The sequence below is a fragment of the Lycium ferocissimum genome, chromosome 4 (assembly GCF_029784015.1).
Source record: "Lycium ferocissimum isolate CSIRO_LF1 chromosome 4, AGI_CSIRO_Lferr_CH_V1, whole genome shotgun sequence".
Lineage (NCBI taxonomy): Eukaryota > Viridiplantae > Streptophyta > Magnoliopsida > Solanales > Solanaceae > Lycium > Lycium ferocissimum.
In genome coordinates, this window is record NC_081345.1 from 48,894,667 (window position 1) to 48,909,674 (window position 15,008).

General features: G+C 33.9%; 1 protein-coding gene across 1 annotated transcript; it reads right to left on the reverse strand.

Annotated features, from left to right (window-relative positions):
• Positions 1 to 10,056: 10,056 nt before the first annotated feature.
• Positions 10,057 to 14,144, reverse strand: LOC132053413 (GDSL esterase/lipase At5g45960-like). The gene is made up of 5 exons (XM_059445445.1): positions 13,830 to 14,144; positions 13,180 to 13,310; positions 12,282 to 12,515; positions 11,417 to 11,684; positions 10,057 to 10,425 (listed from the first exon to the last, which is right to left on the reverse strand). The coding sequence occupies exons 1-5, from the start codon at positions 14,077 to 14,079 to the stop codon at positions 10,232 to 10,234; spliced, it is 1,077 nt and encodes a 358-aa protein (XP_059301428.1). The 5' UTR covers positions 14,080 to 14,144; the 3' UTR covers positions 10,057 to 10,231.
• Between the last annotated feature and the right edge of the window lie 864 nt (positions 14,145 to 15,008).

Here is a 15,008-nt window from a genome sequence, read left to right on the forward strand (position 1 = left end):
AAAAAAAAAAAAAAGGGAAATGGATACATACACACGAGAAAAAACAAAAAAAAATTTAATGATCAAAAACACATCTCAAATATCATATTTTGTTGAGTTTTCTATCTCAACTATCAGGTGTGAGAGTTTTCTACTTATACTATCACTAACTAATTTATAAAACATACATCAACTATCAGTTGTTCACTTTTAATTAAATGTGTTTTGCAAACTAATTGGTGATAATTTAGGTAGAAAAAGTGAACAACTGATAGCTGAAGTGTGTTTTGTAAACTAATTGGTGATAATTTAGATAAGAAATTCTCATACGTGATAGTTCAGGTAGGAAACTAAAAAAAAAGTGACGCTTGAGATGTATTTTTGACTATTAACCCTTTTTTTTTTTTTCTTGTAAAGGAAAATTTTGTTTAAAGTATATATACTCCATCTGTTGCATTTTAATTTTAGATTTTAAAAACTCCCTCTGTTGCATTTTACTTTTAGATTTTAAAAAAATTACGTATTACTTTTTCGCTAGTTTTACTGACTTTTACACCTCGAGTATAGTTGTTCTCTTTTTATACCTGAAATATTACTATTTATGTATTAAAAAATACTTAGTTAAGCTCTCGTGTGGTCATAGATTTTGAAGCTGAAACTTGAAAATTTGAGTTTTTGAAGTTGTGATTTTTGAAACTTGAAGTTGTGTTTGGATATGCATTTTTTTTATGACACGGAACCGCAGTCGCTACACTTTGGGTGCGCACAGAGTAAACCCCGCTCTTATCTCGAATAGCCCGCAAACCACACAGGAGAGATAACCCGCACTAGGCAAGCCATGTGCGACAAGCTCGACCTAAAAGTCAAAAATCCCCTACTTTCATAGGCAGGGTGTTTCGAACCTGAGACCCCCGTTATGAAAGTCCATGCTCAACCAACTGAGCTACCCTTGCGGGTGTTTGGACATGCATTTTACTTGAAAAAAATATGAAGTTTTGTCAGCGAAAGTGAATAAATTGAATGAAATGAGAAAATAAAAATAAAAATAAAAAGAGAGGTTGATCTTATCAAATTTAATTGGGTCTAATTTTGGTATAATATTTTAACAACCCGAATACTAAAAATATTGAATTGAAATTTTTTATTACGGTATCGTCCTCTTTAGTTTAAATTTCACGCCGATAATATATAAAAAAGAAGAAAGAATAATATGATGGTTTAAAAACAATCATATTAATATATTTTTATGCGTGTAAACAATAAAATTTTAAAATACTATGCAATTTACTGAAAGATCATTGTATATTTGTCAAACCTCGACATCCACGTATATCAGATGTGGTTGTCATGCCATCTAAAATGTCGCTTTAAGGTAATGTCAGTGTGGCGTAACATGTCATCATTCTCGTCGTCTTATCTATGTCCACGTTGCATTCCACCTCAACATATCATCGTGTGATGCTTTTATCACATGGCATTTTCGAAAGGACAACCATACAAAATCATACTCAAATCTGACATCATTCATCTGTCGTGTTTGTTACGGTACTCATTATATGCGACGATATTCAACTTAATATCGTCTTTGTATGATCACCATGATGTTAAAACAATAATACAACATATTCACACCATTATCTTTTCACATATACATAAGGTCATAATCGGGCTAATATATTACTTGCAATTTTGTGTGTAGTGTGAAATGAAATTTGATACTCAAAAAGATATGATATGATTGTTATATCCTATTTTAACCGGAGTCAAAATAGTTTATAACGTTTCGGGTAATTCCGGGGTTATTTAGAGTTAAGGGAGTCGCCACCTAATTATTTATGGTGAATTAGGGCACCTAACGTTATTAAAGTAATTATCTAAAGTTGATTTTATTTTAAAGTCTACGAAATCAAAATTCTAGGTAAGGGTTCTACTAACTTAAAGGGAAGGTTTTAGGCACCCTTTAAGATCCATTAATAATGGTTGACCGAATGGGACTCAAATTTAATTAGGCCAAGAATATAGATGCAATATTTTATAATATTTAAGAAAATATCTTTATAAGCATTGCTAAAGTTATGGATAGAAATAGAATGCTATTTAAAATGAAACTTGTAAAAAATAATAGTTGCATAAGAGAGTTTAGTTACAGATAAACTAAAGAAACAGGATGTGTAACGTTTATATGTATTTGGAGAAAATGAGTGATGCCAACTAACAAATTAAAAGAGTTATTTAATAAAATTTTAAAGGGGGATTTATGGAAAGATTATTAGTTCAACGTAGACTGTGCGAAGGTTGTTTTAAACAAATATGTATTTCGAGTGTTAAAAAAAGAAAGCTAAAGCGAAGAAGTTATCCCTAGAACTAGTTTGCCTTTTTATTTCTCAAATAAGTTAACGTTAATGTAAAATATGTAACGTTTTAAATTTATAAAATAGTAAGAGTGAATCTTGATTCTTTTACTCAAAATATGTAGTCATGCTATTTTGAAAATCAATTATTCTAATAAAATATTGTAGATACCATGAATGGTTTAACATGAAAAGGAGGAATGAAACCTATGAACTAATTGTTAGTTTCTCTTTTAAATTAACTACCCTTCGTACTAAAACTAGCCCCTTAATCCCACTAAGGTTTATTCTAGTTAAGAAAAGCAAACAAGCAAAGTACTAGTTGTATAATTTAAAGGCACAAAATAAGGATCAAATAAAATTAAATGGGCTAAGCCCATTTCCGGGACCGCGCGATCCGTTCATCACCGGTTGAGCTTCGGCCCAACAACTTTAATATATCGCTTCGGGTGGCTGATGGGGCTGACCCGAGAGAGATTTCATTGGGCTTTGCCCAATACCGAATGCGGGAGGTGACGAGTCCCTCGGACTCGCATGTGTGGCCATGCATACAAAAATGAAGGAAAAAGGATTAGTATGTAATCCACAAATAAGGCCAAATACATAAGATTAAATTCAAAAGAAAGAACAGATCAGTGACCCATTTTGATTTTATCATATGGGCAGATCTAGGTGGAAACAAAGAAAATTGCATTCGTCTCTTCTTATCATAGTGTAATACATCATTTACGGAACACAAATCGAATCAGCGAGACAAGTAACATTCAGGAATTCCTATCAGAGAGATTCCCATTGGCAGAATCATCATGCCCTGATGAGTTTTGATGTTTCTATCTGTTCTACCAACATCACAATAACCAAATAATTTAATAAGAAAGCTGAAAGGATTTTTAGCAGATGCCTATCACCAATTTATGTTTAAGAGAAACAAGTGTATGTGACTTAAAACTGAATGCAGAGAGAATAGTCATTGAAGAAAACATGATGATAACAAACTGTTAAGGCTTTGAAAGAAAGAAAATGTGCGTGCAACCCAACAACAACACCAATCAATAAATACACCAAAGTTTCACAAGAATCTGATGGCGAAATTAATGTTATAGGTATTTCACTTTTTCTTTTCATTTCTTCCTTAATTCTGTAAGTAAGACTAAATTCTACAAGCATCAAAGGAATTGTTACGGAAAGTTATATTCTATCATCACACTTCATACTGAGACCAAAACATTTCAGAGGAAAGACAATAAAGCATCACAGGTTCGCTACGATTCCCTAAATAGAATTCTTATCAGAATGAAAGTGAAAGAAGAGACCAAACTTATGTCAAGGTTTGCTAATACGATCGTAAAATACTTTCAAATTCGAACATCATATTCAGCCAAGATTCAGTTAACCATCAAACTGTAAAATGATGTCCTCATATTACGACAGCCATTAGCAGATTACCTTGTTATTTTTTCGAAGTAGCATTAGGCAGTTGGACACATCAAAAAGACACACTAAAACTCGGAACATTGACATTGGGAAAGCTTAAAACCTCAACTTAGTTAATCCAGATTCTAAAACAAATGTATAAGAAAGAACATAAAATGCAAACTCACGTCGACATAATAATCATGTTCTCATGGACTCGACAAGAGATACGAGTAATGAAGCCGATAAATAAATTAACCACAAACAGGTTAGATATCATAGCCTAAATATTATCGACTGCATAAATCAGACTACTAGGTACAGATTTTATTCTTATGTTTAAACGTCATTAGTAACCAGAAAGCAGACACTTAAATTCCATGATACTTAATTCCATGATACTTAACAAATAAAAAATCTGAAGAAAAACAACAACCTCAACGCATAACAGAACATGAATACATCAGAAATTTAGATTTGAAGCAAAAGAAAATGCACTGACCTTTTGTTGGTGCAGTGAAATAGGCGTCGAGGGTCTCGGATTTACTCGCTAGCCATGGACAGCTTTGAAACTCGAACAAATGAGCTCCGAATCGCCCTCGCAGCTAAATTCCAACCGAGATCGAAAGAGAAATTCTAAGAACTAAAGATTCTTGGAGTAAAAATGAGCAGACTGTTTTATATGTTGGTGTTTTCCAGATGTTCAAGAAAACTCAAATGATTTGTCAAGTTGTAAGGGATATGAGTAAACTCCCACTGATCCCAAAGAAAACAAGAAATCCCCCCCCCCCACCCCCTCTCTTCGGCTGAGCAATTAAAGACGTATTTATAGGTGTTCAAAACTAGGGTTTCGTTTGGGCGGGATTTTAAGTCAAATTGTTTTAAATCAGAACGTTGGAGCAAATTCACGTGATTTCATTCGGACCTTACTCCAAATGGCTAGACCCTTTTTCTGATTTTGAAGATTAATTTGTTTGAAGCGAGAAAATGAACGTTTTTCTCTGTCAATCGACAGAAAACCCAGACGAAACAGACATAGAGACGTTTTTTTTTTTTTTGTATGGAAATGGAATAGGCCAAAACTGCCATGGCTAAAGGAAAACAAGTCTTAGTTAAAAAAAAGAAAACGATGAAAGAGATGAAGGAGACGACAGAGAGAGGGCAGAGGGGTGAAGGGTTGCACGAGAATGGGGGGACAGGTCTGTAATGGCGAAAGGATATCTGTGTTGTAGCCAAAAATGGTGGAGAGAGGGAGGAGAGACGAGAGAGATGAAAGAAGAGAAAGAGGGAGGCGGCTGAAGGGAGAGAGGAAAGAGACTGATAGGTTTAGGTATAAAATATTGGGTCGGTCGGGTCGGGTATTTCGGATAGGCTGGTCTGGTCTGGTCGTTAATGGGCTCAGTTGGTCCGAATTGAAATGGTAGTGGGCTGGTCGTTGGTGGGTATTGTTGGGTAGTTTAGTTGGGCTAATTTGGGTGTAAAATATGGGTTGTTGTGGTACGAATTTTGGGATTGAAATATCTTTTCCCTTGTATTTCTTTTGGCTTCTAAATTAGATCAAATATATTACGTAGTAATAATAATAATAATAATAATGACCATAATAATAGATTTCGTAATTTAGCGTTAATATAGAATATGAGCAAAGTAATAATAGAGTAAAATATTACCTAAGTTATACATAATAAGTAAGTAGCGATGTACGACGTATTAATACTTAACAAAATTAATATAGTAGTAGAAATTATAATAAAGTAAAGGGTAAAAATAAGATATTGATTTATTAATTGGAATAAAGGAGGGGCAAAAATTGGGTGTCAACAATGATCACTCCGTTGAGAATCGTCGGGCACAATAGTCGGGCACAACTTGAATTTTATTATTGCAAAGTAAGGACCAGTTCGGTCTTACAATTTCTTACACTAATTTTTTTTTCTTGCACTCACTCTAGCAACTCTCTTTGTTTCTCTCTAGTATTTCTTACTAGCTCTCACACTTCTCACTTCTCACTTCTCACTTGTAACTTTCTTGCTTGCTTTTTTCTTGAGTACTTGTTTACTCTCTCTTGCTTGCTTACAACTCAAATGACCACCTCTATTTATAGGTGGAGATGGAATGATCTAGTGAGAGAGATATTTACAACTTTCTCTAGAATATTCCTAAATATCTTTTTCTAGAAGCACTCTAGAATTCTCATTCTAGAGTGCTCTTCCCTATTCTCTACAACTCCTTAATTATTCTAGATTCTTCATGAAATATCTTAGATATTAATTAAGTTGGTGATGAATTCTTAACACTCCCCTCAAAGACCAACTTAATTTGTTCTTTGTGACCGTTGTGAGCGATTCCTGAAACTTTGCAGACATCATGATGTCCATGCCCTTTGGGAATATCTTCTTCCGCCGGATTACTCCGGTCCCTACTCTTTGAAGCTTCTTCAAAGATAGTAGTCTCTTTCATATTGACCACTTCAACTAACGATGCATCTATATACTTGGGGTTTGGATATTTTATCTGTGTAGACCTCCTTAGCTGCAATTGTGGTGCTTCTTGGACTTCCTCTTGCAACACGTCTGGAGTTTCACAGGCTCCAGTTTGCCATGAACTTTTCTTTTCCTTTTGTGGAGATATCTCTTTTGTATGTGATTTATGTTTTTCACATACTTCTGATTTTGCCTTACTTGCTTGTCCTTCTTTTTCAAGTTTATGTTGCAGCTCTTGCTCCAATTCTCTTGAATTTGATAATGTGACTTCTTCGTACCACCGTGTCAGTGATTCATCAAGTACCACATAAGTTGTCTCGGCTGGCATGACATAAATTGACTCTAATCTTCTTTCCTTCATGATTGGCGAGCTTGTAACTTCCAAGCTTCGATATACTTTTACGTCATCCGGCCCAAATACGACATAATTTCCTGAAGCTGTTAGCTGCGATACAGATAGTAAGTTCTTTTTCATACTTCGAATGTGGTAGACATTCTGAAGTTACACTTGTCTCGAGTTGTGAAAAGGCGTGGACACCGTCTTGCTAATGTGAGTTATTGGCATTCTTGAATCATTTACAGTCACTGCTACCCGATCGCCCTTATATTCTCTCACGTTGATCAACTTGTTCTCATCACCGGTCATGTGATTGGAGCATCCCGAATCAACGATCCAATCATGTTAGTAATCGACCAGTTTCTCACTTACAATTGCAAGTGCAAACTCCTTTTCTTCGTCAGAGTGATAGGTGACAAGCCCTTCCTGTCGATTGCTTTCTTCAACTGCATAAGAAGTCTCGAAATCCCAAGCTTCTTCTTCATCTTGCTTGTTTTGGGTAAAAGTAGCTACGTTACCTTCGGCTTTCTTGTACCAACAATCACTGGCGTAGTGTCCTTTCTTTCCGCAATTGTAGCACTTGTCTCTTTTCTAGTTGTTGAAACCTTTGTTTGCCTGCTTGTTGGCTCGCTGGCTCCTTTGATGCTCATTCTTCTGGTCTCCCCCTGGCCATGAGCTTCTCTTCTCATCTATTTTTCGGTAGCGTTACTTGCTGAAGAGCGCCTTATCTTCATCTTTTATAGAAAGACTTAATAATGGCTTCTCCAAGTCTTCTTCATTTGCTAATAGATTTTCCAACTCAGATAAAGTTGGTTCTATGGCCCACCCTCGTGTGGCTGTAATTATACCTTTATACTCTGGCCTTAGACCATGAATAATGATTCTCCTCATCCTTGTCTCTGTGATTGCATTCTCTAGATCTAATTTTGATATTTCATCACATAAAGATTTTACCTTTGAGAAGTATTGATTGATTGTCATGTTACGCTAGATCGACAAAAGCTCATTTTCAAGCCTTTGTAGTCTCGCATCATTCTTCTTCGTAAAAATCGTTGCCAGTGTGTCCCAAGCTTTTTTGGGTGTCTTGGCGTTCTTAATCCGTTACAGGAACTCATCTTCGACTGTTACAGTGAGAGCATACATGGCCTTTCCAGCTTTAACCTTCTATCTTTTAGGCTAGCCGGCATCGCATTGGTGGTGTAGTCTCTGAGCCACCAACAATATCTCATAATTCCTGGCCGAGAAAATAATATTGCATTCTCGTGCTCTACGATCAGTAGTTGCTTGCGTTGAGCTTCTCAACGCTATTGAGGGTAAATTATCTTGATTTTTCACTTCCTACGTTTGCAATGTACTAGCCAAGGTGATACGTGCAAAGTTGCAACTGCATTGGTGTTGAAGCAATGTTGGTTTCTACCTATTCTATGTGGGCATTTGCACTTTTGGCCCTATTTTGTGTTGGTCTTTAATTTTTGTCCCTCAAGCCGAACGACTTTTTCGTGGGGTATAAGTTTCCCACAAGTTATGCCCTGTGCCTTAAACAACATATGCTTCGCTAGGCATAAGTTCGATTTTGAGGGCAAAAATTAAAGACTAGTCTATTAACCTATTTGAAGGGAAACCTGTTCAATTTCTTGTTCGATGAGTGTGTTAAGAATTCATTACCAACTTAATTAATATCTAAGATATTTCATAATCTAGAATAATTAAGGAGTTGTAGAGAATAGGAAGAAAGCACTCTAGAATGAGAATTCTAGAGTGATTCTAGAAAAAGATATTTAGGAATATTCTAGAAAAAGTTGTAAATATCTCTCTCACTAGATCATTCCATCTCCACCTATAAATAGAGGTGGTCATTTAAGTTGGAGTGCTTGCAAAATCCGCCATTTACCAAAGGCCTCTTGACTTGTAGCCTCTGACAGTAGCTTGTAGGATCTCCCTTGAGCTGCTACCTCTCTTGATCAACCAGGCTCTGATATCACTTGTTGAGTATCGTCGGGCACAATAGTCGGGCACAACTTGAATTTTATTATTGCAAAGTAAGGACCAGCTTCGGTCTTACAATTTCTTACACTATTTTTTTCTTTCACTCACTCTAGCAACTCTCTTTGTTTCTCTCTACTATGTCTTACTGGCTCTCACACTTCTCACTTCTTACTTATGACTTGTAACTTTCTTGCTTACTTTTTTCTTGAGTACTTGTTTACTCTCTCTTGCATGCTTACAACTTAAATGACCACCTCTATTTATAGGTGGAGATGGAATGATCTAGTGAGAGAGATATTTACAACTTTTTCTAGAATATTCCTAAATATCTTTTTCTAGAATCACTCTAGAATTCTCATTCTAGAGTGCTCTTCCCTATTCTCTACAACTCCTTAATTATTCTAGATTATGAAATATCTTAGATATTAATTAAGTTGGTAATGAATTCTTAACACACTCATCGAACAAGAAATTGAACAGGTTTCCCTTCAAATAGGTTAATAGACTAGTCTTTAATTTTTGCCCTCAAAATCGAACTTATGCCTAGCGAAGATATGTTGTTTAAGGCACAGGCATAACTTGTGGGAAACTTATACCCCAAAAAAGTCGTTCGGCTTGAGGGACAAAAATTAAAGACCAACACAAAATAGGGCCAAAAGTGCAAATGCCCACATAGAATAGGTAGAAACCAACATTGCTTCAACACCAATGCAGTTGCAACTTTGCACGTATCACCTTGGCTAGTACATTGCAAACGTAGGAAGTGAAAAATCAAGATCAATTACCCAAAATGATAAGTTATTCCGTTGCCGGGTCTTTCGGGTGAGAGCCGAATATCCTGACCAACTAGACTACAACGGACTTTGCTTTAAGTAACACTCATAAAATATTTCACAGTTTACAATTAATCTCTTGGCCCAAACAACTTGTTAGGTTGGTTTTAGATAAAAGATAGTGCGCCAATATTAATTTGAGAAATTAAATTTTAGAATTGTTATCTGTGCCCTAAAAACCTTTAGGGTGGTGAGCTTCCTTCATAAATTCAGTAAGCAAGTTAAATTTATTATTAAAAGAAAATTAAGTAATATACTCAATTCTTTCTTTCTAACAAAAAAAATAAAATATGAGATCTTATCTCAAATATCGGTTAGGCCGCTAGGGAGCAGAACATATACAAGTTGTTATGTAATAACGCATATATCTTGATACAATGCTTAGTTTCGAACTTGTAATACACTCTTTAAAAGCATATGATGGCTATCCTTCTTGTTGGCTGTTCGGAAATTTCAGAATATAATATTAAGGTATGATAATATATAATTAACTCGTATTTTGTACAACTAGAGAGACTAAAAGCAGATTTACTGTGATAGTTACGCGTTTACGTGATCTTAATAATTTTTACCATATTAAATAAGAAATTCACAAAATGTATATAAATATTTGACTGTGAACCTAGTTATATTTGAAGTTAATGGATAATTTCTATAACGACCTCAAGTTAACATATAATAAATAATTGAGTTTACAAATATTAAATAGATATCTCAATAAATATATAAGAAATATGGGAAAAAGCTATTAAGTTCACGTGAACTCATAATCACAAGCTAGAACCGCCTTTGATCATAGAAACTTATAAACTTTAAATTTTGAATCCGCTGCCTTGATATAATATAGTACTAATACTTGGTGATGGAATCAATAGTTGGCTGAAGTGCTTGAGAAATAAGATAATATGTCTTCTCAGTTGGATGTATTGAATCCCAAAACACATACTTTGATGCATTTTGGCAAACATATGAATATGGGTTGCACATAAATGTAGCTTCCAATAAGCCCGTACCACAACAGCCACGGTTAGCCTTTTCAATATCTATCATTAAAACCAAAAAAAAAAAAAATTGAAGAAGAGAAGAATTAGTTAATTATCTGCTAAGAGAAAATAGAATCTTTGTTTCAAAGTTTTCATATAATTAGCAAACGTAGAGATAAACAATATACATTTACGTAATATTTAGGTAAAGTTAAGTAATTTTATTGTTAAAAAGAATATCTTTTATGATTTTGTTGCAAGAGTTGAGCATCATATGTTCACTTTGTTTTTTAGATCCGATATTGAGAAATTGTTATCTTCACTGAAATATATCTCAATATAATATTTAGACTTGGAAGCAGGATCTTCACCCCGAGTTAACCACTAAGAAAATGTTTGAATAATCATCCTAGAAATTAGTGAAAAGTGCAGTTTCTATCTTTTATCTGCCTTTCTGTTTTGGGTGAAAACACTTAATCTAATGTGGAGTTATAGGTGTAAAACTTTATTAAAGAAATGATCTAATTAAACTCTCAACCAGGTGAAAAATGTAAATCCTAAAGAAACCAACTAAAAACGAGCTTTTCTTTTGGAAACATTAAAAAAATGCAATTTTCCGACTTTTTGTTTGGCACAAAAAAATATTTAAGAGTATTAGTTCCATTTCATGAATAGAAGTGTTTACCTCAGACCATACAAATTTACAACAAATAAGTGATAAACCGAGATGAGATTATGTTTAATTAATAATGATTTAGTCATAACAATACATGAGTGCACTCACATGTTATGTATTCATTAAATTAGTTTTAAATGATCAGGTAAAAATACGTTTTGAATTTTGTATCTAAGCTAGAATTACCCTAAGGGCAGCTTTTCGCGCAATGGTAACTTATTTAAGTTGCTTTCGTATGATCAGGAGGTTACAGGTTCAAGTCATGAAAACAATCTCTTTAAAAAATGTAAGGTATGATCAGACTCTTCTCATATGCTGGCACTGGGATTTTTTATTTTTTATTTTAAATTTATTTATCGGATTAGAATCACTCACCATATTTGTGGCCAAGAATCGTGTCCATCAATGGTCCATAGATATCCATATAAGCAATTCGAGAACCCAAGTTTGCAAACCTAGTTTGCATGGTATTTAGCTGGTTTTGGAGCTTGGAATTGTAGTCTCTAGCAATGGAAGAGAAAAAATCAGCACAACCTCTCTTTGAAAATGCATCATCAGAGTGAAGAGTGATGACAACTGGTAAACAACCCATTGGTGGTAGACCTACCACACCAATTTTCCTAGCCCCTTGATCCAACAATTCCTGCTCAGGATGTAACCCTTGGGTTTCAAATTGGGTTTGAAACAATTAAATAAAAAAAGCACATTAAGATCTCATTTTTTAGTTTAGAATAAGCATGTGTTTGCACATCTACGTTTTAACTTATTTACTTTACTAGATAATTAGAGACGGGGATAAATATTATGGAAAAATAAGTCCAATGAGGTGAATAACATACAAAAAAATTCATGGGGTAATAGGACCTTCGCATAGTTTAGATGTGTAGTTGGTAATTTCGCCATAGTTTAGGGATATTTCTATGCCTTATCCCTCAATAAATCGTAAAATTTATCGTTCATGTTTCTTTTACTAAAATTAACCTCTAATATATAATAGGGTAATCTTCATATCAAACCTGACATGTCAACCTTAATAGACAGCGTGACAAGTGAGAACTTGCTACAACAAGTCAAATTACACCGATAGTAAAAAAATACTTTTATATCGTCATATAACATAACAATTTTTTATTAGTTAATTTGTTATTTCCTTCCATCTATTTTTTATTTTTAAAAGGTGGTTGTACCATCTATGTTTAGCTTAAAAAAAATAAAAAATTAATTAAGTGGGTTGTCAAACCTGTAGGAATTGCTCCACATGTTGTAACAAGAAATCTGTGTAGGCTGAGATGGTGTAGTTTTTACGACGAATTGGAAATGTGTCGTAATTAACAACAAAGTCATTTGTGCCTGCACTAACTACGACCAATGCTTCCTTTATCAAATTATTCATTTGCTCTTTTCCAATAGTTGCCTCTATTTTTCCTTGATATTCCTTGAAATATTCTAGCTGCTTCGATAATGAGATCACACTCTGCATTTCCATTATTGAAGATATAATTAATTAAATAAAGTATTAACCTAAATAGCTGCGCACACAACCGTTAAAACTAAACATGGCCGGCGGACGTATAATATATGTATAATCCATGCATATATGTGTATAATCATGTATAATCAGTGTATAATCCATGTATATGGGCAAGATAAAGTAAATAGACATTCCGAAAGACTATTTATTTAAAGATACCAAAAAAGAATCAAGCATGCATGCGAGGAATTTTATGAGCAACATAACTAATTAAATAATAGTCGAAAAAATCTTTATACTGTAAATGTGTCTAACCTAATTCCGAGATAAATGTGTGAAAAAATATATATGTGCATATATGACTTTAAGAAATGCATGCATGCAATTGGACTAAAGCAATCAAGACCAAGGCGAAGAACCATATACATATAGATGCCTTTCAGCGACAAATTATCAAAAAAATTCTATTAGTTACAAACAATTTAGCAAGCTAATTCCACTTTTTTTATTTTTTTTATTTTTAATACTGTTAGATCATACTTGCATCCAGGCATCAAGTGATCAAATCGCATATGTTCTTGGCCAAGTATTTTGATAAAGCAAGGATTAACATATCTAAGAGCACATGTTTTTGAGAAGAATGAAAATATGATATTAGATAGAATACACTGATTTTTGGTGTGAGGGGATCATATCCAGTCCCAGCAGAAGCAAAACTAACTCCAGTCTTGAGCTCTTCAATACTTAAACTTGGATCCAAATATGCAGGCACATAATCTTTCACACCAACATACCTAGCTGCATTAATCAAACACAAATTTCAAGCACCATGTTAGAATTATTACTAACTATATATGTGGAGGCGAATCTAAGGCGAGTCCTGCAGGTTCAATTGAGATCATTTTTTTTTTATCAAACTAGTGGTGGAGCCACGATTTTTATTAAGGGGAATCATCTTAAGAAGTATATGTGCACAGTGTCAAGGAATTCAACATAATACATTCATAAAATATTTTTCAGGACGTATATATCTAAACAATTTTCCAGCGAAGGCGTGTCAATTAACTTCACTTAGATAAGATAGCTCCGCCCCTTGCTCAAACAAAGGTATACATATGCAAAAAAAAAAAAAAAAAAATGTATACAAATAATAAGATGACACTCATTCTGAATTCACCAACTCCTGATCCTGCAAGATTCATCAGTCACTTCTATATGAAACAAAGGAATATATAATATACTATTTCTATAGTAGTATTTTGGTTATAGTCAACAAACTAATCAAAGTAAAACACTAGCTAGACTAATACAAATTACCAATGAAATCATTAGCAAGCATCCCATTAGTAAACCTCCCTGTTGGAACATGGTTGAGAAAATCCCTCCCATAGGGTGAAAAATTACTCTTGAAAGGAGTTGTTATGTAGTTATTATTTCCAGGATCAGCTGTTGAATCTCCAAAGATAAGTATTGCAGAAACTAAGGTACTCTTCCCTTGAGCTTGAGTGGGAGCTTCCAACATGAAGAAAATTAGCAAAAGAGCAATAAGAGAATGTAAAAGACTCATTTTAATTAGTGATATGATCAAGAAAACTTGAAAGTTTAAAGCTTCAATGCTGGGGCTTTTGGTGACTTTAACAAGGAGTTATATATAGCATAGTGTTGCTTGTGTTATCATTGTTTGATGGACCAAACACACACTAAAGTTTCTCAACCACCGTCTCTAAGAAATTTCATGCAGGCAAGAAATTATTAGAGTTTGGTGAAATGTGTCAATAAGAATTGCCGACTTGTCAATAAGGGCTATTTATAGAATGTACATCTATATACAGAAAAAATAAAAATATAAAACTATGCTCGCATAGTAGAAAGCTTATAACTTGCTTCCAAATTTCAATAGTTTGCATAGGGGTTCTAACAATTATTTTTAAAAATTTAAGGTGGGAGAGGGGCAGGTTGCGGGTTGAAACAAATTGTTGAAATTAGGAATATTACAGCCTAATACTTTTGGGTGATCTAGTTTACAAAATAGTCTGCAAGTATATAGGTTTTGTATATTTAAACTTAAATATACATATTAGTGTATATATTTTGTAAATTTGAGTTACTACCGATAATTAAGGTCGGCCAATTTTACATTTACCTAAGTTTCCGCTGAAATTTCACTATTTATTTCGCCGCTAGCACATCTGGGCTTTAGGAAAATCCATTTAAGAAAACTCAATCCTTTTCCCAACCAATTTAGAATTTGTTACTCCATTAGTCACCTATTAAAGTATATTTTTCCAGAACCTAAACCAAAATGATATATTAACAGAATCTTAAAATATTTACATAGTTAAACAATTGACTAAGAAGGTCAAATTTCATTTGTAAGTTAACTTTAATAAATTAGAATCCAACTTTACATTGTAGGAAGGCATTTTATATGTAATTAGATTGACTTCTCTAAAGCAATGTCCATTTACCAATTTTCTTGTTTCTTGCGCAGTTTCA